Genomic DNA, 25123 nt, shown 5'->3' with positions numbered 1-25123 from the left:
GGTGCTGCCTCGTGCTCCCATGAGGAGCTTGAACAGTTCATCAACTTTACAAACTAACACCTTTCACCCCAACCTCAAATTCACCTGGACCATCTCCGATACCTCCCTCCCCTTCCTGGATCTCTGTGTCTTCATATCTGGTAACTGTCTCAGCACCAATATCTATTTCAAACCCACCAACTCCCATAGCTATCTTGACTACACCTCCTATTGCTCACCCTCCCGCAAGAATGCGATCCCTTACGTCCTACACCTCCGCCTCCACCACATCTGCCCCCAAGATGGAGCGTTCCACTCCTGGACATCCCAGATATCCTCCTATTTCAAGGACCGCAACTTCCCCGCTGTTGATCGAAAATGCCCTCAACTGCATTTCTTGCATTTCCCACACTTCTGCCCTGAAACCCCCAACCCGCAACTAAAATAAAAACAGAGTCCCCCTGGTCCTCATATATCACCCCACCAACCTCCGCATCCAGTGCATCATCCTCCGCATTTCCGCCCCCTACAATCCAACCCACCACCAAAGAAATAGTTCAGACCGCTGACTCTCCGATTCCCTTGTCCACCACCCAGCGTCTTTCTCTGCAACTACAGGAGGTGCTACACATGCCCCGACACCTTGCCTCCCACCTCCATCCTAGGGCCAAGACAAACTTTCCATATCCGACAGGGGTTTACCTGTACATCCTCCAACCTGGTCTACTGTATCCGTTGCTCTCGATCTGGCCTCCTCTACATCGGTGAGACCAAATGTAGAGTTGGTGACAGATTTGCGGAGCACCTGCGCTCCATCCGCTATAATCAATAACAGCTTCTGGTTGCTAACTATTGTAACACCCACTCCCTTGGTGACATGTCCATCCTGGGCTTCCTCCAGTGCTACAATGATGCCACACGCAAACTGGAGAATAACACCTCATATTCCGCCATGGGAGACTACTGCCTGGTGGCCTAAACATAGAATTTACCAGTTTCAAAATCTACTCCCCCACCGGCCTCATCCCAGGTCCAACCCTCCCTCTCATCCCCGCCTCCTTGACCTGACACTACCTGTCCATCTCCTTCCCCACCTATCCGTCTCATCCTTCCCACTGACTAATCCCCACTACCCTTACCTGCATCCACCTATCACCATCCCACCCACCTTCCTTCAGCCCAACCCCTCTTCCCTCTATTTACTTCCCAGCTCCCTTCCCCCTCCCTCGTCCTGGTGAAGGGTCTAGGCCCGAAATGTCGAATCTCCTATTCCTCTGATGCTGGCTGACCTGCTGTGTTCCTCCAGCTCCACGCTGTATCGACTCCAAACACTCAGAGCCCTTGTAGAGAAACAATCCTGCATCCAGTTTTGTGTGTTCCCATTACATTTGTTGCAGGTTTGCTGCAGTGTTCCGGCAAACCTTAACGCAAACTCGAACAACGACATCTCATTTTCCACTTGGGGACACTGCAGTCTCCAGGATTCAACATTGAGTTCAATAACTTTCGAGCCAGACTCCATCCTTCCATATGTTTTATCGACCCCAAACCCAGGCTTTTAGCACGGTCACCCATTCCCACGTAATCTTAGGCTAAAATCACATTATTTGGATTGCATTCAGCACAGCTAATTTATTTTCTCATTTTTAGCTCTTATTTTCTCTTATTCAGCTTTTCTTCTGTCCTGGCCTGCTCTCCATAATGTCTGCTTGCCTACGCCTTTTATCTCTCTCTCTCTCTCTGGGCTCTGTCTCCACCTATCTGCTCACCTCCCCACTTTGCCCCAAAACCGCCCCCCCCACTTTAAACATTAACTCTGCTCTCTTCCCACAGATTCTGTCAGACCTGCTGAGTTCCACCAACAATTTCTGCCTTTGTTTGCCTCCTCTCTGTTTATGCGGATAAGGAGAGCACAAAGGAACAGTAAGAGAGTGCAATGACAGGGGCGTTGTCGGGAAGGACTCCCATTGAAAAGCTGTTCAGGCTGGAGTTAGAGATCAAGAGTCCACTAGCAGTCAGCATATCAACTACAGAAAAGTAGGAACAGGTGGAAGCCATTCAGTCTCTCATTCCAGCATTTATGTTAATCGTAGCTAGTCTGAACCTCCACACCATTTAATGTTCTCAACAGTGTCCTGGTGTTCCTACCAATGTTTCTCCTCAAAGCATTCTCTGTAGTGAGACTTAGACTGTGTATCAGTGACATATTAGCATATGAGAGAAATTCCATTAGGAATGGCTCTGCCACATTCTCTGGATTCAATGGAAGGAGTGTCCATCTTGAAGGCAAATCCTCAAGCATTGAGGCAAAGCTCCTGCAAAACCATCTACAATGGACTGGACACGGTGTTTGCATGGCAAGTGTCTCCCTTCCCCGCCATCTCCTGTTTTCTCAGCTCTCAAATGGCCAATGATCCAGGGAAGGACAAGGAAACCATTTCAAAGGCACTCTGATGTTCTCCTTGAAGCACAGCAGCTTTGACATTAACAACATGGAGCAACTTGGAACCAATTGTTCAAAACAGCATCAACTTGTCTGTCACGCTGCATGACACTCAGAGTCCAAACTCAAAGTCCAGACCTTAAAGATAAGGCACAGTGACACTAGAAAAGGAAAGAAATGTCAGCAAATCCTACCCTCCAGGCCCCACTATCACGTAGGATGTCCTCCCCCATGAGGCCAAAGATCTGCAGGTCAGGAATCAGTCAAGAATCAGAAACTGACAGCAGAAATACGTAGCCCTCAGCAGCGTACCTTGAATTGAGGGACAGCCAATGACAACGCCCTCAGATAAAATTCACCAAATGATAGAAACATAGAAAATAGGAGCAATAGTGGACCACTTAGCCCTTTGAGCCTGCTTCTCCTTCAATATAATCACGGCTGATCATCCAACTCAATACCTTTTTCCTGCTTTCTCCCCATACCTTTTGATCTTTAAGAACTATATCTAATTCTTTCTTGAAAACATTTGATGTTTTGGTCTGAACCACTTTCTGCGGCAGAGAATTCCACAGGCTCACCACTCTCTGGGTGAAGACTTTTCTCTTCATCTAAGTCCTAGATGGCCCACCTCAATATCCTTAGACTGCAACCCCTGGTTCTGGACTCTCTGATCATCAGGAACATCCTTCCTGCCTTTACCCTGTTTAGTCCTGTTAGAAATGTATAGTTTTCTGTGAGATCCCCTCCTTATTCTTCTAAACTCCAGGAAACATAGTCCTAAACGATCTAGTCTCCCATCATACTTCAGTCCCCAGGAATCGGTCTGATAAACCTTCGCTGCACTCCCTCCACTACCAGAACATCCTTCCTCAGATAAGGATACCAAAACTGCACACAATAATCCAGGTGTGGTCTCACCTTGTACAGTTGCAGCAAGACATCTCTGCTCCTGTACTTGAATCCTCTCACTATGAATGCCAACATGCGATTCACCCTCTTCACCTCCTGGTGCACCTGCAATGCTCACTTTCAGTGACTGGTGTAGAAGGACACTCAGGTCTCACTGCACCTCCCCCTTTCCCAAACTACCACCATTCAGATAATAATATGCCATCCTGTTTTTGCTACTAAGTGAATAACCTCACATTTTACCCACATCACAGTTCATGAGACCATAATAAGGAGCAGGAGTAGGCCTTCTGGCCCCTACAACCTGCCCCTTCATTCAATAAGATCATGGCTGATCTTTTTCATGGACTCAGCTCCACTTACCCCACTCACAATAACCCTTAATTTGTTTATTGTTCAAAAATCTATCTACCTTTGCCTTAAAAATATTCAACGAATTAGCCTCAACAACTTCAATGAGCAGGAAATTCCATAGATTCGCAACCCTTTAGGAGAAGAAGTCCCTCCTCAGCTCGGTCCTAAATCTGCTCCCCCTTATTTTCAGGCCATGTCCTCTAGTTCTAGTTTCACCTGCCAGTAGAAACAACCTCCTTGCTTCTATCAATTCCCTTCATAATTTTATATGTTTCTATAAGATTCCGCACCCCCCCCCATTCTTCTAAATTCCAATGAGTATAGTCCCAGTCTACTCAATCTCTCCTCAAAAGCAACCCTCTTAACCCTGGAATCAACCCAGAGTGTTCATTTGCCATGCATTTGCCCACTCACTCAACTTGGCCAAATCATATTGAAGCATGTCTGCACCTTCCTCACAGCTCACCCTCCCACCCAAACTTGCAGATATTATATTTAGTTTCCTCATCTAAATCATTAACGCATATTGTGAATAGCTGGAGTCTAACCACTGATCCCTGTGGTATGTCACTAGTCACTGGCTGCCACTTATCACTTATCAACTAATTTTATTTTATTCATTCACAGGATGTGGGTATTGCAGGCTAGGCCAGCATTTAACGTCCATCACTAATTGCCCACAGGTCAGTTAAGAGTCAACCATATTACTGTGGGTCTGGAGTCACATGTAGGCCAGATCAGGTAAGGATGGTAGTTTCTTTCCCTAAAGGATATTAATGAATCAGACAAGTTGGAAGAAAATTGACAATGGATTCATGGTCATCATTAGACTCTTAATTCCAGATTTTTTTTATTGCATTCAAATTCCACCATCTACCACGACAGGATTCAAACTTGTCTCCTGAGAACATTACCAGGGTCTCTAGGTTAACAGTCCAGCTATAATACCACTAGGCCAATGTCTCCCCTACGCCTCCAGTTACATCCTCAAAAAATTCCAGTCAATTTATCACGCATGATTTCCCCTTCATAAATCCATGCCTACTCTGTCTGATCCAGTTACCATGTTCCAAGTGCTCTGCTATTAAATCTTTGATAATGGACCCCAGCATTTTCCCCACTACATCCCATGATGTCAGGCTAACCGGTACATAATTCACAGTTTTCTCTCTCCGTCCTTTTTCAAACAATGGGGTTACATCAGCTACATCCCATGTATTAGAGATCATTAATGTGTCACAGTTTGTAGAGATCTTGGTGTGATTTTTCCAATGAACATGAGCCACTGCGCTTTAGAAACAGGTTGTTTTCTGTGGGATTCCCTGAGGTGGCAAAATGGTGCTACATCAATGCAAGTGCGCTCACCCAGACTGTTAATCACAGTGAGGAGGAAAGTGAAGAGAGGAACTTTCAATCCCTCTTTGTAGCTTGGAAACAGATCTTACCCTTGCTTCATTTTATCAGTGCAAAATTATTTTGTGACCTCTGGGAATTCATTGACAAGCTGCATTAAGAAGAAAATTAAAATGGGGGGGGTGTGCAGAAAAATAGACAAGAAAGAAAATTACAGTGACAATTATTGCAATTAGTTGAGATTTTGTTATTTGATGTCACTGCAACTGACGGCACAGTCGGTTTAATTACTGGAGCTGCGGTTTTTGCGACTGATGTGCAGGCATTTCCCTGTACATTTAACCCTCTGACAAATGCAGAATGGATTTTCTGAATTAAAATTGCACTTAAATTTTCGATAAATAAATACGCACATTCACAGATAAGAAACAAAAGCTGAGTGAATGTCAGGTTGGATTGCAGAGTTAAGTTCATAGAACTTCTGGGTGTACTTATAATGCTTCAGTGGATGTGCTTAAGCTGTTGGTTTTATTAAAGCTGATTTCCTTTCTTTCTCATTGCCAATTTTTAGGTCTCTTCACATTCCGCACCTCTCCATGGCTGATAGCTAAATCAGATAGTTTTCTCCCAGACCTCTGCTTCTACCATTGCCTCCTGACCATCTGCTGCAAAGACCACAAGGGTGATATTGAATTGCTTCACTAACCGGTTTAATATACAGTAATTAAGCCTTGCTGTTTCTGATAGACAGCCAACTGGACTTAACCCAACGCCTTCCACAGTGAGAAAGAAAGATCTGTATTTATAAAGCGCCCTTCACAACCTCAGGATGCCGCTAAGCACTTTGCACGTGATGAAGTGCTTTTTTTTTGCTTTGATGGCTTCTAACAAGTGTAGACAAAGTAGATGCAGCAAGGATGTTCCCGATAACTGGGGAGCCCATGACTAGGACTCTCAGTCTAAGGATACAAGGTAAATCATTTGGAACAGAGATGAGGAGAAGTTTCTTCACCTAGAGAGTGATGAGCCTGTGGAATTCTCTGCCACAGGAAGTGGTCGAGGCCAAAATGTTGGTTGATTCCAAGAAGGAGTTGGATATAGCACTTGGGCCTACAGGTAAGGGGGAAGGGGAAATGGAAACAGTCCATTGAGTTGGATGATCAGTCATAATCAATGGTGTAGCAGACTCGAAAGGCAAATGTCCAACTGCTGCTCCTATTTTCCCTGGTTCTATTAAGTCTGCTCGCTATTGTAATGTGAAATACAGCAGCAAAATGGTACACAGAAAGCTCCCACAACCACAAAGTGATATATGGTCAGAGAGTCATGTCTATCAAGGATAAATTATTAGATGGAGCAGCAGGGGCCAAAACTCCTGACCTTTCTCCAAAATAGCATTACTGAATTTTTTATGTTTACCTGAGAGGGTAGAGGCAACGTGAATCATAAAAGGTTATGTCTATAAGGGTTACAGGAACAATGTTGGGAGGAAGCTTGACAAAGCAAAAATACTAACATGAAGCAGTTGGATCGCATGGCCTAGTACTCATTCGAATTAGTTCTCTGCTCTTCTTGACCCCTCCACTGTCTCTCAGTGTTTGACATCCAGCGTTGGATGAGTATGTTTCCTACAACTAGATTTTCCATTGACTTCAGTCCCCACTACAAACCACACACCCTCGTCCTCCAACTCGAAGTGTGAGGTGAGCCAACCGTGGTGCCCAATTTGACCTAAAGCAGCTTCCGATTACATATCCTTGCCATCATTAAGACTATCTGGTTTTCCCACAGAACCATTGTCTAACTCCATCTCCTCACTCGACTCATCTGCCTTTGAAATCCTTATCCATGCCATCAGCATTCAAACATATGAAGTAAAAGCAGGATTAGGCCATTCAGTCCCTCAAGCCTGCTACACTATTCAACAACATTACGGCTTATCTGACTGCTTCACACTCACCTTCTTGCTCATTAAGAATCTATCTCTCTCTGCCTATTCCAAAATTTTGCTTCCACAGTCTATGAGGGATGGAGGTCCAAAGACTCATGACCCTCTGTGGAAAAATAAAACTCTCCTCATCTCCACATTAAATAGGTGTCCCTTATTTTTAAACAGTGACCCAGACTCCTAAGGATTGTATATATTGGCCAACCTTCCACGTTCTTACCCTCTGTGACCTTGATAACATCCATAACTCTGTTGCCCAACTCACACCAAGTTCTATCCAACCACCACCCCTCTGCTGCTGGTTGAGCATCTTCTTTCAAAATTATCCTCCTCTTCAAATCCTTCCAATGGCATCAACCCTCCTAACCACTGTAACCACCTCCAACCCTACAATCCTCCAAGTTTACTGTGTTCATCTAATTGTGACTTCTTGAGAAACCTTGATTTTATTCCCTCTGCCATCACCAGCCATGCCTTCAGCTGTCTTCACCCCCAACTCTCTTGGCTCCCAGTTGCCTAGCCCACAAATCCTCAGGCCATCAACTCCCTTGACCCCAGCTCCCTAGGCCACAGCTGCCAAGGCCCCTAGATGCCTACCCCTCCAGTTCTTAGGTCTCCAGCTCTCTTGACCCACAGCTCCCTAGGCCCCTAGCTGCCTAGCCCCACAGATCCCAAGACCCTGAGCCGCCTAAACCTCTAGATCCCTAGCCTGCTATTCCCCAAGCCCCTAGCTCCCTAAGACAGGAACTCTAGAATTCTCTCCCCAGACCCTGCTATCTGACTTTTCTCATTTAAGATATGCCTTCAAACCTATCTTTTCATCTATCTGCTCTAATATTTTCTTTTATGAGTCCCGATCCGGGACTCAATAGCTAAGAAAGATGCACTCGCAACACATTGAGTGTAAACCTCCAAATCCTTCAACACAAGCCAACAGCAGGCAGCAGGAGCAGGATTCTTGATCAGCATTAGTATGAAAAGGAAATTGGAGTCCCTCCCATCACTATCCTTGGCTCTGGATTTCAATATGGAACTGCACACATCACCGCAGCAAATTCCTGGGGGCGGTGGTCGGTTGGATAGCCAAATTGGGTCAGGTTGGTATCAACAACGTGGAGTTCAGTCCACATTCTGATTCGGATTGAGTTGGATCATGACTCCTCCACCCACTCCTGATGGCACTGCGAGTCAGGCCAAGCTTCAGTTCACAGAGCAGAAGGAAGAAGACAACTTAGTGTCAATCTTTGCTTACTAACACTCCTGTGAAGCACCCAAGATGTTAATGGCATTACATTAAAGGTAAATTATTCTTGTTGTTGTTCTTTTATTTGTCAAGCCAGCAAATGGACAGCTTTTAGATGATTCGCAGATTTAATGCTCCCAAGCCAGCTTGATGTCACATCTGTAAGGTACATGGAACTACACACATTTGTTCTACACCCAACACTGGAGACAGTGGAAAACATGAAAACGAGCACAGCCCCAAACATAACGGAGCTGAGCCAAGGGGGACAGTGAAAGATTTCCAGCATTGTACAGGTGAGACAGAGATAGGTTGCAGCAACTATAATGAGTTGAGTTTAAAATGAAATATTCAATGGTGTAGATAAGCTAAGCTCCGGATATTATTTCAAACTAAATCACTGTGGCAGGACCTGTGCCATAAATCTAAATCACTGAAAGAGTAAATTTAAAACCAATATGTATAAGATTTTTTATTTAACTAAAAAATGATAAGAGAGTTTAGAAAAATCTGGCAGGGAAGGTAGTTCAGCAGAAAGAGAGCCCAAGTTGCAGATTAATGCTAAAACAAGCGAATTAGGACACAAGTGAGACAAGCTTCAATGGGTCAAATGACCATAGCATGACCTTGAATAGTTCTGTCCTCTATAACTGGACTGACCAAACTCTGAGACTCAAGACTGGTGACCAAAGCAGCTTGGTTTGATGCAAGTCCAGATGACTCAGTCATTTGGCATCTTCTTCCTGAGAGATTCAATGCAACATGACACTTCAGGTTTCTTCCTTAATTTTTGTACGTGATATACACACCAAGGTGAGGAATTTCCACTGTGAAGAATAGACTTTTTCCTCTATCTTTAGTACCAGACACTCCCAGGGCAGGTTCAACATGGTGTTACACACAGGGCAAAGCTCTCTCTACACCGTCGCCACCAAACACTCCCAAGACAGATACAGCACAGAGTTAGAAATAGAGGAAAGCTCCCTCTGCACTGTCCCCACCAAACACTCTCAAGACTGGGAAGAAGATAAATCAGCTGATCTCTGCCAGGCTTGATGGAAAGTAGTCTAAAAGGAATCTTTCTCTGAGATTATTATTTAATGTTACAAAGAGTTATATAGCATTGGCAGTTCCAAAACAGATCAATTGGCCCAACACTGAATGTTTAGTTTTCTTTGTCTTAGCAGCCGCTGTTTTGGTCATCCTCTGGTGAAATGCTCTTGGACATGTTATCACAATAAAGATGTTTTACCTATGCATGTTGCAGTTGTGCTAAATTTGTCAACAAACAGAAATAACTTTTATTTACCCCTGTGCTTAAGATCCTGAAGTCAAATGACCCTTCAACCTCAAAATTCCAGGAAATACAACTCCAATTTTTGTGAGTGGACCTTTCTTTAAGGATGTTAGCACAGGTACAATGGGCTGAATGGCCTCATATCTGTGCTGTTTGAGTGCAGGTATCACAAGCATATCCTGAATTCATGGCCCATCCCTAGTTAGACCATGAGATGTAGGAGTAGAAGCAGGCTATTTGGCCCATCGAGTTTGTTCCACCCTTCAATGAGATCAATCCTGAACTCCAGTTTCCTCTCTTAGTTGTTCTTTAGAAGTTGGTGGCAAGCTGTCTTCTTAAACATCTTCAGTTCATCAAGTGCAGGTACAACTGCAGCCCTTCAGAATTAAAGGACTTGGGCCCAGCAAGGATGGAGAAACAACTACAATTTTTAAGTCAGGACAGTATACACCTCAGGTGAATACTTGGAGGTGATGTTGCTGCCATGCTGTCATGATCCTCTGTTCTAGATGACAAAGACATAAGTTTGGGAGTTGGAGAAATAGTGATTTTTTAAAAAATTGACTAGAAATTATTAAAATACAAGGGCAGGAGCCTTAGAACAGGTGTAGAGGTAATAGTGAGGGAGATTGGACCCCATGGAACAGGAGGCAGAGAAAAGGAGCTCAGAATAAGAAACAGTTGGCATGAAAGCTGACAGCAGGAAGTGGAGGGGAGCATAAATGAAGTATAAGTTGGTGAAAGGGGACATAATTTCCCTGGGGGTGTAGGGAGGGAGGAAGAGAATCGCAAATACAAGGAGAGCTACATTCACACCCAGCATTTGGTTTTATTGAAGTCAACAGTGGTAATCGTCATCTGTGTTTAATTATATGCGGGTAGAGGTCCTTAATTGAAGGCTTCCTTTAACCAGACTGACACACGTAGATACTGGTAGTGGAGTTCAGAGGCATACATTTGTAAAGTTTCATTCTGTAAATGAATGTTAAACTGGGTAAAGGTTGGCTGCAGCACCATCTTTCAATAGCAATTTCGCAAGGTAATAAATGGGACTGAATTTCACGTGACATGGGAAAAGATTGCAATTTCTCATCCAGTGAGATCTCATTAATAAGCTGGCTCATTATAGCAGGAGTGAGTCATTGTAGTCTCTTGGCATGTGGGCCCTCAGAACAATTGCCAACCCTATCCCTTTTACAGGAAATCTAGGGTTAATGCAAGGTTCTTTTACACTCTGGTGCTTGAGGCATTTTTTTTTGTTGCTCAAAGACGTTTCTTGTGGGCAAACTACCGCTTCTCAAAACATAATCAGAATGCAATTATTGCTCCAGTGTCTGATGCAATACAATTTGCTGTCAATTACAGATCTGGAAGACAATTTGGTCTTTAATGTAAGCCAATTCCCACAGTGTCCCTGTATACACTGGGCGAAATTGCATTGGCTAATTATATCATTCAGGAAACATTTGAAGGTCACATAATTGATTTGTTGGAGTTGGCCGGCAAACTTGTCTACACCTAGGCAAACACAGAGATCATTATATGAGTGACTAGGAAGCAGGAGCACAGCCGCAGAAGGACCCGCAGGTTAATATCAGGAACATGAACAAAGCTCCTGCTCCTGTTCTCTTTTAATCTCTGATAAAATCAAAAGCAAGAGACCCCAAGGTCAGGAAGGATGGCAGGAAATTCAAGGCTTAGTTGGAGGTGCCACCTTTCAGATAAGACAATAAACAATAGACACCTCCATCCTCTTGGGCTAATGGCAAAAAAAAAGCCGTTTGGACACCAGTTTGAAAACGGCAGAGGTTTTATCTGAGTGTTCTTACCAAGATTTATTCCCATAGGCTGGTTAGCGCAGTTGGCTGGTTGGCTCGTTTGCAATACAGACAGATACCAACAACATGGGTTCAATTCCTGCACCAGCTGAAGTTACCATGATAGACTTTCCTTCTTAACCTCTCCCCTCACCTGAGGCATAGAGACCCTCAGGTTAAATCACCACCAGCTGCTTCCTCTAATGAGAGAGCAGCCCTACGGTGACTTTACCTTTACTTATCCCCAACCAAGATCACTGATCATTCAGTGGTCATTATCTCTTTGCCATTGTGGAGCTTACTGTGCGCAAGTTGGTTTCCATGTTCCTACATTGAGACAGTAATTACATTCCTGCCACCCTTGTTGACTGTAAAGCCCATAGGGATGGCCTGAAGTTAGAAAAGACACTACATAAATGCAAATCTTTGTTCTTTCCTGAGCGTTGATGACCAACCTCCCTGGAACAGAGGATAATCCTGTGAAGGGACAAAGATACCAACACTATATAAATTCAAGTTGTTGTTGGTCTTTTTTGAAGAGGTTAAAACTCGCAAAGACTAAGGCAGTCCATATCCTCATGCAACAATAGTACAATATTCAACCCTGAGCTGATAAGTGGCAAATGACACTTGTGCCACACAAGTGGCAGGTAAGGACCACCTCCTTCAAGACCGAATGTAACCATCAACTTTTGACATTCAATGGCATTTCCATTGCTGAATATCCCCTGAATATCAACATCCCGGGGTTAGCACTGACCAGATAATTGGAGCTAGATAATGATGCTTGTTTGAAGAGCCTGTGCAGACAGATGGGTTGAATGGCCTTCTTCTGCATTGTAATAATTCTGTGATTCTGTGAGAAACTGAATTGAACTAGCCATATTCACCAGGCTGCTTCCTGATTCCTGGGATAGGTATGTAAGAACAGCAGTAGGCCATTCAGCTCCAAAAGCCTGTCCCACTATTCAATGAGATGATGCCTGATCTGTGGCCTAACTCTGTATACCTGCCTTTCGCCCTTATCCCTTAATACCTTTGCTTAACAAAACAAATCTGACTCAGATTTAAAATTAACAACTGACCCTGCATCAACTGCCACTTATCGAAGAGAGTTCCAAAAATCTACCACCCTTTGTGTGTGAAAGTGCTTCGTAATATCTCTCCTGAATGGTATGGCCCTAATTCTCAGACTATGAGAATCCCTAGGTCTAGAATATTCAACTATGAAAATAGTTTATCTTCATCTACCATGTTAAGATCTTGAAGACTTTGATCAGATCTTAACCTTCTGAATTCTAGAGAAAACAGACTTAATTCATATAACGTCTCCTCATAACTTTCTCCCTAAAGTCCAGGTGTCATTCTTGTAAACCTACTCTCTGAAGGGGTTGACTTATCATAAATGACTGAACAGATGGGGTCTTTATTTATTAGAGTTTTGAAGAATGAGAGGCAAGCATTTTGAAACATACAAGATTCTAAGGAGGGCTTGACAGGGTAGAGGTAAAGATGTTTCCACTACTAAGGGAATCCCAAGTTAGGGGACATAGTTGTTGAGTAATGGGACACTCATTCAAAACAAAGATGCAAAAGAATTTCTTCTCTCAGAGGGTAGTTAAAGTTTGGAATTCTCTACCCCACAGAGTTGTGGAGTTCAGATCACTGCAAGTTTTAAAGAGGAGGCAGACTAGTTTTTGAAATAATGGGAAATGAGGAGTTGGTACCAAAGAGGGCATGTGGCTAGAACAGATCATCATGATCTTCCAGAATGGTACGGCAGGCTTGAGAGGCAGAATGGCCCACTCCTGCTCCTATTCCTTATGTTCTTATATAGAAGAGTGGGACAGAGTCTGAGAATTGTACGGTGAGTAGACTATCTCCTGATTCTCCAAAGCCTGGTCACCATCCACAAGACGCCAGTAAGAAGTGTGATGAAATAGCCACCATGGGTAGTAAGACTCCAACAATACTCAAGAAGCTCAACGTCATCCAAGTCAAAGCATTTGTTGGCACCTCATTCACCACATTCAACACTGACTCCCTCACCAACATGCAATGTGGAAACAGTCAGTGCCATCTACAGGATGTATAGCAGCACCTTCCATACATGTGGCCACTAGCACCTAGAAGGACAAGGGCAGTAGAGACAATGAGAACACCATCAACTGCAATTTCCCTTCCAAGCCACGCATCATCCTAATTTGGAAATATTCGCCATTCCTTCAGCGTTACTGGGTCAAAGTTCTGGAATGCTCTCCCTATATGGCAGCAAATCAAGGAGACAGCTCACACCATTTTTTCATAGGCAAACAGAGATGGACAAACAACTGTGAGAGAAGAAACAATTTTAGAAAATAATTGTGTAGGAAAGGGGATTGAGGGAGGTGGGTGATGTCTCACAATCTGTGTCACAGCGGTTGGAACAGTCACAAAGAAAAAGTCAGGAGCATATGCAATTTTAATATTACATCCACTGTGTACGGGAGGCCTCCCAGATTTGCTCATGTCACTTGTGTTTAGAGATACAGATATCTACTGCTGACAACATACAGCTCTCAAGCTTCTCCATAAACAGGCAACATAGAGCAGTTGCGGCAACAGTCGAGCAGACATCAACAATTACCAAATTCAATATCAAGTCCACACAATAGTATTTAATAATGTCACAGGATCACAGAAGTGTTATGGCAAAGGTTAGCTCAGCTGGCTAGATGGCTGGTTAGCAATGCAGAGTAAAGGCCAAGAGCGCAGGCTCAATTCCTGTACCGGCAGAGGTCACTGTGAAGGTACCACCATCTCAACCTTGTCCCTTGCCTGAGGTGTGGTGACCCTCACCACCAGTCATCTCTCTCTAAGGGTGGGACTATGGCGACTTTACCTTTTGACACAGGAAGGGACCATTCGGCCCATTGCGTCTCTTCAAATCAATGCCTAGTGACAGTTTCCTGTCTTTTCCTCCTAACCTTGCACTTTTTTTTAATCCAAATAATCATTCAATGCTCTCTTGAATGACTCAAATGTCAGAGTACGTAGTTCCCTGAATCACTGCAATGTTCTCATTTTAGCACACTAACAAATATGAAGTGTCTTCAAAATGGAGATCAGCACTGATCCTCTTCTTTCATTTGTCTTTCAAAAAAACAACAAAATGCAAACACTGAAGAAACAGCAAAATTTCACATTATTCAGCACCCCATCAACTGGAATCTCCACTCCCCAGCGTCACAGAAAATTCCAATGCCGTCAGTCTGAAATGATCATTTATGAACCGGCTGAAAGTGCCAGTAATTTTTCCTCAGCGTTCTCAGAGGGAAGAATCAAAGGTGAACCTCTAAGTCTCTCTACATTAACATTTACAGAAAGGTTTTTTTCTTCTTTAAATCCTATTACTGTCACAAACTGCAATGGGTTAACCAGCACTTCCCCACTGTGTGTTGGCCACAGTGAACTTGCCTGAACTAGTTTTTATTTTTCCTTATCCATCTGGCAACATTATATTTATCTTTCCTCTTCTTAGACTGACCCTTCCTCCCAAATCAGAGAACTTTTAGAAAATGCATTCTGGGGATATGGGCACGGTTGGCAAGGCTGGTATCTCTAATTGCTCCTCAATTTTCTTCATGAACAGCTGCAGCACACATGCTGGAAGAGCCTCCGCAAAGAATTGTAGCAGCGTACAGGGAGGGCCTCTGTCCCATCATTTCTGTGGTGGTTTGCAGAAATGGTCTCTCGCTTAAACCAATTTTCTACACGCAGTCCACAGCCCTGGCCTCAGGTGCATACTCAAGTACTTGTTTTTAAAAACACAATGAGTGTTTTACCCTCTTTGTCCCATTCTGACAGCGAGTCTGAGACACTCTACACTCTCTGGTTGAGAAGATTTCTCCTCAAAGGTCTTCTATCAGATTTATATCTATTTCCCCTAGTGTCTGCCCTTTTCATTAAGTGAATTAGGTCACTCCAACCCAGAATTTCCAGGCCCCTTCATAATTTCATGCACCTCAATTGGATCTTCAAGCTGCAAATTTCATTTTTGGGTCATCTCCTGAGGACAAATGGTGATGCAAGTGGAAAAAGAAGCCGGCAGCTGCAAGGCCAAAGACAGAAGAAGAATGGAAGCAACCAGAAAGAATTTTGAAGGTCAAGGTGAAGAATGCCTGAACAACAAGAAATTTCCATCCTATGGTAAAGGAGAAGCTTATTAGATGCTCCACTGTGTCTCAGATAGTTGGACAATCAGAACAGACCTGGGAAAGGAAACCCCTTTAAAATATGGTGTACGCAAAAAATTCCACAAACTAACCATAAGAAAAATGACAATTAACTGCTCTTGAATTGAGCGGCTTGTTAGACCATTTCAGAGGGCATGTAAGAGTCAATGCCATTGCTGTGGGACTGGAATCTGTAGGCCAGACAGGGTATGGATGGCGGATTTCCTTCCCTAAAGGGCATCAGTGAACCAGACAGGTATTACAAAATTTTGCCCTCCCCAATATACTAAATCATGTGTTACCTGACCGAATTCCCAATTGCTACTTTTCTGCCCACTCAACCTGTCCATTGTTATCCTCCTGTGGTCTACATCCTTCATGATCAAACACACAGCTAATTTTGGCATCACTCGCAATCATCTTATTAATGGCACCCCTTACAGTTAGTCTAATCCATTGAGATATGTCATGATAAGGTGTACTATCAGAAAGGTTTAGAAAAGATTTCCACTGCCTGGTGAATACAGGAGAAATGCCGCGAGCAGCAGATGGGATTGTACTGTGCCTTTGCTGACCTGAGAGCCCTCCGACACTAATTGGACAGACCTTGTTCGGGAAGTCTTGGCCAAATATGAATATCCTGATACAGCTGATACAGCAGCTTCATAGTGGAGAACCTTTAAATGCAGTGCCTGGATTTCCTTAAGTCATGTGTCAGTGGCCTACCCCTGCTTCTATTTTCTATGTTTCAATGGATTTAACATCTTAAGGCAGCCCAAGACGCAGCACCGGAAAGTAATCAAACAAAAGTTGATCAGTGTCAGGAGATACCAGGATTGAAGACCAAACCCTTGGTCAAACAGAAATGTTCTGAACACCATCTTTAAAATATGAGAGAAAAAGGCAGAGACAAGAGGATGTTCAGGGAGGGAACTCTTCAGCATCAGACCCAGGCACCTGAAATTAGCAGAGAAACAACAAGAATCGCAGTGTCAGAGTTTAAGGACTCAGAGGTCTCATAAGATGAGAGGACTGACATAGGGAGGTAGAATCCCACAGCAGTATTTGAAAACAATGGTTGAGAGTTTCAAAAATCTTAAAGGACCCCAAAGTTACCCGTACTTTGTACGCCAGGTGCTTGTCCTGAACTTCCCTCTCAGCAATTTTAATCTGTACAAATAAACTGGTATAATTCAAAGTCATTTCCAGGTTGGATTTATCTCTGTGGTTTAATGCTTTATGTCTCTTCAACATGGCTCCGCTGTGTCACATCTTTAGAAAGTGACTCTCTTCAACTATATAACTCAGTCCTGCAGAAGTACAAATCAGAATCACCTTGCCTTCACGGTCAAATGTTCCTTTTATAGTTTAGTGACAAAAAAAATGAGAATAGCCTGTAGCTCCACAGCACAGAAATGAAAACTAAGGGTTTCCAATACCTTAAATAGCAAGCTGAAATTCATTGTTATTTTTGTAAAGGAACTGTTACCTCATTTTCATTTCACACTGCTACCTTAATCACTCAGCAATTTATGATTCTTGCAAGTCTTCTAATGTTTGGTAAATCATAGTTGCATAGAATTTACAGCACAGGAAGAGGCTATTCAGCCCAACAGGTCCATTGCTAGCATTTACTCTCCGTATGAGCTTAACTTCCACTCCTCATCTTGCAACCCTATCACACTATCTCGCCATTCATACGAATTATGATCAGGAGAAGGCCTTCCCATCTGTCTGCCACTCTACAAGATCATGGTTGATCTGATTACTCCATATTCCCACCTTACCCTCCTCCACCCCGGAATATCTTTCATCCTCTTGTTCATGAAGAATCCATTCACCTCTGCCTTAAAAGTATTCAAAGACTCTGCTTCCACCACGTTTTGAGAGAGAGAGAGTTCCAAAGACTCACAACCCTCTGGGAGAACGAAAACATTTCTCTTCATTCTGGATATTTAAACAGAGATACCGAGTTCTAGATGCTCCCACAACAGTAAACCTGCATTCACACCTATCGCGCCAAGACTCTTCAGGATCATATACATTTCAATTAAGTTCCCCCTAAACGCCTATGAATATGAGCCGAGCCTGTCCAACCTTTTCACATATTCCTTCCTTCCTCATCTGTTTAACCGTTTCCCCTGTAAAGGCATTTCTACTATTTGAGTCCTCATGGTAGCAGGCTCCAAGTCATTTTCAGAGCAAGATTTCCATTGAGTTCACACCTATCATTTTTTGGGACATTCTAGTGGATTAAATTAGATAAATATTTAAAAATATTTGCCTGCCGCTAAATAATACATTTCGGGAATTAACATTTTAACTAGTAGCTTTAAGATGTGCTTCTAATCCCACTTGAATCCAACTTTTTCCGTTGGTGTTAATTATAATAGGTTAATTACAGCAGTCCATAGGTCAGGGTTGCTAATTATAGGAGGCTTGCAATTCTGTACACTGGGATAAAACTGATCGATTGAAATCATTTACAATGGGAGTAAAAAGGAAGGATTTCAGCAATTGGGATCATATTTAATGGGAGTGAATAAGAAGGGGTTCAGCTCACTGGGACTCAGTACAGGTTCAGCGACTAAGAGAACCTTTGTCTATAGTGTTTGAGATGGGAGTCCCTCCAAGATACACACACTCCTCTAATTCTTTGCAATTCCAATTTCAATCGCTCTACCATTGGTGGCCATGCTTTCAGCTGCCTTGACACTGGAATTCCCTCCTTCAACCTCTCCACCACTCTGCTGCACTTTGCCAGGTGATGGCACAGGGTATTGTTGCTGGACTATTAATCCAGAGACCCAGGTAACGTTATGGGGACCCAGATTCAGATTCTACCGCAGCAAATAGTGGAGTTTTAATTTTCCTTTTGATAATCTGGAATTAAAAGTTAAATCATGACCACAGAGCCATGGTCTGATTCACTAAAGTCCTTTAGAGGAGGGCATTACCTGGTCTGGTCAAATGGGAATTCAAACCGGCAAAGAAGGTACTAATGTATTGGGGAAGGCAAAATATTGCAAAACATGTCTAATTCACTGATTTCTTTTCAGGAAGGAAATTTGGCATCCTTACAATCTGGCCTGACTCCAGACCCACAGCAACCTGGTCGATTCTTAACTGCCCTCTGAAATGGCTCCAACAAGCCACTCAGTTTTATCAACTGCTAAAATGTTTCAAAGAAGTGAAACCAGATGGACCATCTGGCACCAGAAACGACAATGGCAAACTCAGCCCCGTTGAACCTGCAAAGTCCTCAGAGTCAGACAGCCTGAAAGCAGATCCTTTGGTCCAACTAATCCATGCCGACTAGATATCCCATTTGCCAGCATTTGGCCCATATCCCTCTAAACCCTTCCTATTCATATATCCATCCAGATGCCTTTTAAATGTTGTAATTGTACCAGCCTCCACCACTTCCTCTGGCAGCTCATTCCATACATGCACCACCCTGTGTGAAAAAATTATCCCTCAGGTCCTTTTTAAATCTTTCCCCTCTCACCTTAAACCTGTGCCTTCTAGTTTTGGACTTCCCCTACCCTTGGGAAAAGACCTTGGCTATTCACTATATCCATGGCCCTCATGATTTTATAAACCTCTATAAGGTCAGCCCTCAACCTCCGTAGCTCCAGGGAAATTCACCCCTCTATTCAGCCTCTCCCTATAACTTAAACCCTCCAGTCCTGCCAATATCCTTGTAAGTCTTTTCAGCACCCTCTCAAGTTTTACATCCTTCACAGTAACAGCTTGGGGGAATAATGTCACAACTGGGAGAGCTGTCCCACAGACCAGTCAAGAAATAGCCTGATATAGTCATACTCAGGTAATCATATCTTAAAGACAATGCCCCAGACACCACAATCATCAGCCCTGGGTTTGTCCTGTCTCATCAGCAGAGGTGCCACCAAGCAGTGGTGGCAGCAAGGTGGTATACAGTTGGGAGGGACTCACCCTGCGAGTCCTCAACATTAATTCTGGACCTCATGTAGTCTCATGGCATCAGGTCAAACATGAATAAGGAAACCTCCTGCTGATTACCATGTACTGCACCCACTACCACCTTGACAAATGAATCAGCACTCCTACATCTTGTCAAATAATGTTATTTGTATCGCCATTTTCATGTCTCACAACCGTAAGTATTTATTGAAGTCATAATAAAGGAACGTGACTGCCAATCTGTGCATAGCCAGCTCCCACAGAGCATCAGTGTGATAATGACCACACTTGCGACACTGATGGAGAGATCAATTTTTGCCAGGTCAGTACACTGGGTACAGCTTGACCCTGCTCTTCCTCAAAATGATGCAGCAGCAGACGGGCAGCAAAGAGGGCACCTCAGACAAAACCACATTCGCGTTGTATTGCACTGGAGCACCAGTTCCCACTTTCCTCACACTCTCCGCAGCATTGGAGTGGGGTCTGAACCTAGACTCTGAAGCAAGAGTAGTTGAGCCACAGCTGACAAACAAAAATGCTAATTGAGGGGCACACTCCATTATCATATTCTCTTGTGGGATGAAACTGAGAAGGGAGGCATCATTCCCTGCCAGTCTGCTTAAAGGGGGATATAGAGAATACCAGAGAATAAACATTAAAAGAAACCAAAGCAGATCAAGAAGTGAACTAAAATGGCTCCCTTGCACTCTCTTGGATTTCTCAGTCACTGCCTCTTAAGCCAATAGGTTCCTGTCTCTTAGGCCTCGAAATTGTGCTTCCCACAACTGGAAGCTAACAATGATTGATAATGTCAATTCCTTAAATGACGTCACGCGAGGCCAAATTTGCAATGCAACAAGAAAAGATTGTTAGAAAGTCACACAGGATGGGGTTTAGGACGCAGCTGCACTTTTTTTTTTAAAGGCTGTGCTTTGAGTCAATGGCCGTATTCAGCTCCCACCTTCTCCCAGCGAAAATAAATCTGATCAAATTTACATAGTGGATGACCTTGCCGAAAAGACGGTGGTGAGTAAAAAGGAAATTGAGCTGGTAACGACAGACATACACGCATACACAAAACCCTCACCTACAAAGGAAATCATTCTGCTACATAGAGCCTGGCTGAATAATTTAGTGTAACATTCATTCTCTGTGTGAAAGAGCCATACATGATTCAGGACCTCAGTGTTCTTGAACGGGGAGAGGTCTCTGTACAGAGCATGCAATCACCGCAGTAAATCGAAGGCAGCTTTGAAGTGGCTGAATCATTGAACACCAAAAAATCCCCAAAAATAAAGAGATAGAGACAGTGAGAGGAAGAGAAAATCTTCAAACGTAACATAACTAATTTTCCAAGTGTCAGATTCATCTCTGCAGATGAGGAGCTCCTCTCCAAATCAATAATTCACCACTGGCCTATTGTGGAATGAAGGTCTGTGAGATAACGCCTAACATGTGTCATCTTCTTTTACTTAAATCAAGTTATTATTAATGATTTTACATATATCTATACTAATACACATACAAATGCATTGAGGCAAAATTGCAAAAGTCAGCTCCAATAGATCAGACATTGCACTCTCATGTATCTTCCCTGCCTGGTTCTGTTTTCTCAATTGTCAAATGGCCAATCTGCCAGAGGAGGACAAGGATACAGCTTCAAAGATACCCTAACATTCATCTTCAAGGAACCGAATACCAAGTGTTCAAAATGGCAACAATCTGTCCATCAAAATGCATCAAGCTTCAAGTCCCAACACCCTAACAATGAAGCAAATTGGCAGCAGAGGAGGAACAGAAAGGAAGCACATCCTGCCCTCCCGGCCCTGCTAGCCCTGCAAGTTAAGAACGGGCCTGTTCAATCATCTATAAACGTAGGAATTAGGAGACAGAATAGGCCCTTAGAGCATGCTCTGCCATTTGAGAAGGTCACGGCTGATCTGATTGTGTTTCGAATTCCACACTCCATTCTAGCCAATCTAATCTCTGATTCTCTTGACAAGAATTAGGCTGAATGGCCTGTTTCTGTGCTGTACATCAAACTTAACTTACATTAAATCCAAAGGGGAAATTTGCAAGCCTGAACAGGACTCACCTTTGAATTGAGGAACAATAGACACAATACATTCAGGTACAAAATGGATACAAGAAGATTAGTTTTGGGATCTAATGTCTCATGGACAAAGTATATTTTGGCAGCTGCCCAAACGCAGAAGCTAGGCCCCCTATGTAAGCTCGGGGCCTTGTGTCAGTCTTCGATGCCCACAACAAAATCTGATATCACTGTTCTCTTCTTAAGACTCTCAGGTGGTCACTGGGTCACAGGCTAACTGTTTCGAATCTTTTTAAAAATTGAAATAGTTTATTGTGCAGTGAGGAAGATTGCTCCCAAAGAACAACTTGCATAGATATATATAGCAACCATTATGTTTCACATGATTATGATTATCGGGCAATAATTGGCCAAGAGATTTTAGGAAAAGTGACCAACATTTTGGTCAGAAAAGTAGGTTTTAAGGAGCTTCTTCAGGGTAGACAGATAGAGTGAGAGAGAGAGCGAGAGAGAGAGAGTAAGAAAGAGAGATCTGGGACATTCTAGAGTTTTGGGCCCAGGCAGTGAAGTCACAACCACCTTCATGTGCGAAACCAGGCACTGACTCATTTCTAATTCATTATGGACGCAATTTTTCTGGTTTTAGGCAGAGTGTGAGGACAGGCATGTTAGGTGGCGACTGACATTTCACTGTCTGAGAGTGGGGATGGATGAACAGTCTGCATGCAGAATGTTGATGAAGCTTGGAATGCTTTACTTTGGGGAAGATGGAGACCATTGTATCTTCATAAGGACAAAATCATTAAAGGAATGAAGCAGAGGACACTGCAAGAATATGGGGAAAGAGACATCAGTGAGATTGCATAGCACAGACAGAATGGGACAAAAGACCACCTCCTGTGCTGAAATGCAAGGGGTTTATGTTTCCTAGGGTGGCATTTTCCATCCCTGTAGGTAAAGAGAAAGGGAAATAATTAAGCAAGTTAGTCCTGGGGAAATACTTGCCCTCTTCTTGTAACCTCAGCAATTAGGTTCTGGGTGAGAATATCCATTGGGGATTTGAACAAGGGCTCAAATTATATGTTTCAGAACAAGAGGTTTGCAATTTCAATGTGTTTTTGTGCCTGAGTAAGTTGCTTCAAACACAGGAATTCATATAGCACTATGTGCAACCTCAAGACACCCCAAAACCCTCTGTAACCATCAAAGTATTTTCTGAAGTGTAGCTGCTGGTCTAGTACAGGAAGCAAGCTCCCATGAGCAGCAACATAATATTGACCAGATGATCTGTTCACTGATGACAGTTAAGGCGTGAATATTATCCAGTGGGAAACTATCCTGCTCTTCATAAAAAGCTTCATTGGGTATTTAACATCCATTGGAGAGAGAAAACAGGATCTCGGTTTAACATCTCATCCAGAAACTGGCAGCTTTGACAATGCATCACCCCCTCAGAACTGCACTGGAGTGTCAACCTAGACTTTAGAGTGGTTGATTCCTCAGCTCTGCACCCACTGAAATTCAGAAGAATAACAGGTAATCTCACTGAAACATACAAGATCCTGAGGGGACTTGACAAGGCTGAAAGGATATTTCCCTTCTTGGGAGAGACTAGGACAGTTTAATAATGAAGAGCTTTCTTTTGAGATGGAGATGAGGGAAACCTTTCCTTTCAGAGGGCCATGGAGTCTGTGGAATTCTTATCCTGACAGCAGTTGATGTGAGGCCAAGTCAATATGTCAAGGCAGCGGCTAGAGGGAGAAGGGAAGTTAAGCGGAGTCAAGGCCACAAACTGCCATGATCTTAACAAACAGCAGAATAGGTGAGAGGGGATGAATGATCTACTCATGCTCCTAATTTATTTGATTCAGAACCAAAAACGTCGTTCACTGAGCTGGGCCTGATACTGTAGAATTTTTCATGCTAAAAAATGTCCCCGAGTAAGCACTAGCCAGTGTTGTCACAGCTAAGCTCACTAATTGAAGGGTGAGTTTTCAAACTCATGCATCTCAGTCATTCAACTGGGGCAAAGCTTCAACCAAAGCAACTAAACACTCCCCAGCCTCCGTCAGGCCTCCCAGCCCCGGTCCCACATATCCCTGTCCACCCCAATCAATCTCACTCCACTCTTTCATTTTTAATGTTTATTTTTCATGGAATGCTGGTTTCATCAGCATTTGTTGCCCATCCCTAATTGCCCCTGAGCCGAGTGATTTGCTTAGGCCATTTCAAAGGTCAGTTAACAGTCAACCACGTTGCTGAGGGTCTAGAGTCATATGTAGGCCAGACTGGGTAAGGATAGCAGATTTCCTTCCCTAAATTATTGAACCAGATGGGAATTTACAAAAATTAATAATAGTTTCATGGTCACCATCACTAAGACCATCTTTCAATTCCAGGTTTTAAAATTGAATTTAAATTCCAGCAGCTGCTGTAGGATTTGAACTCATGTCGCCAGAACATTAGCCTGGGCCTCTAGACTACTAGCCAGTGATATTACCACTGTATCACCACCTTACCTTGCATTGTAAAGCCTCAACTCTTTGGAACTGCTTTCCATATCCCCTGAGGAATGTCCTTCTTGCCATCATTGTCTGAAGAATTACTCCAGGTACATTCCATGCGGCCCAATTACCTCGTCCTAGCTCTTTTCATTTCACCCTACCTGTGTAACCTTCTGTTCCTTTCTTCCTCATGTGTTTCTCCAGCTTGCCCATGAACGCAACCATGCTGCTAACCTCAAGCACTCCATGTGGTGGCGAGTTCCAACTCACCAATGCTTTTCGGATAAACAGGTTTCTCCTGAATTGCCTCTTGGAGTTAGTGGCGACTATTTTATTTTTGTTGTTCCTAGTTTTGATATCCACCAAAAGTGGAGACATTACATTGCTGATCAAACGGCTTCATAGTCTTTAAGACTATGCTCAGCTACACTTTTCCAAAGAAATGTGTCCAGTTTGTTTAACATTCCCTAGCAGTTATCACTTCTCAGTTCTGACGCTATCCCTGGGAAATCTTTACTGCACCTTCTTCATTGTATTATCTCCTTTTTCTGACATGGTGACCAACCCTGTGCAGATCAAGTTGCACCATCAAAAGGCGAAGTGTTTGTCAAAGCCTATAAAGTTGTGCTCAGTTCGATTCTCAAGTGTTTCCCAAAATAAACTGCATTTTAAAATAACAATTTTGCAAATAAATCTGATTCTAATTTTCTCTAATTACTGACAGTCATCTAAAGGTTGCTGCATTGCTTTATTTTCAGAACTGCCAGTCAACATGACAAGAGAACTAGATATAATTGAGCTTGCCACCTCAAAAACTGGCAGCTGTCGGAGCCTTTGGTAATTAAACATACAACGCATTGCATGACAAGGTACCAAGGCTGCTGTCTATTTTCTTTTATACCCCCTGGCCCAATGACAATCCACATTCCTCTGCATCCCCACTTTCATCCATTGCAGCAATTCCCACCAAATGAGTCAAGACTGGTATCAAATTGATGGGCCAAAAGGCTTTTTCTCTCTGTCTTCACAACCTTTAAGTGTGAGGTGCTAGCCACTTAAGT

The 25123-nt window shown here is 43.3% G+C and overlaps 1 protein-coding gene across 1 annotated transcript in view; it reads right to left on the bottom strand.

The window, feature by feature from the left end:
* npas1 (neuronal PAS domain protein 1) overlaps positions 1–25123 on the bottom strand; it is a 214654-nt gene that overhangs the window by 161155 nt on the left and 28376 nt on the right. Inside the window, exon 3 of the mRNA XM_048618221.1 lies at positions 16690–16708. Within this exon, the coding sequence (XP_048474178.1) occupies positions 16690–16708 (19 nt within the window). The remainder of the gene's footprint in view (positions 1–16689; positions 16709–25123) is intronic.

The sequence above is a fragment of the Rhincodon typus genome, chromosome 39 (assembly GCF_021869965.1).
Source record: "Rhincodon typus isolate 14 chromosome 39, sRhiTyp1.1, whole genome shotgun sequence".
Classification (NCBI taxonomy): Eukaryota; Metazoa; Chordata; class Chondrichthyes; order Orectolobiformes; family Rhincodontidae; genus Rhincodon; species Rhincodon typus.
This window is presented reverse-complemented; position numbering and strand designations above follow the sequence as displayed.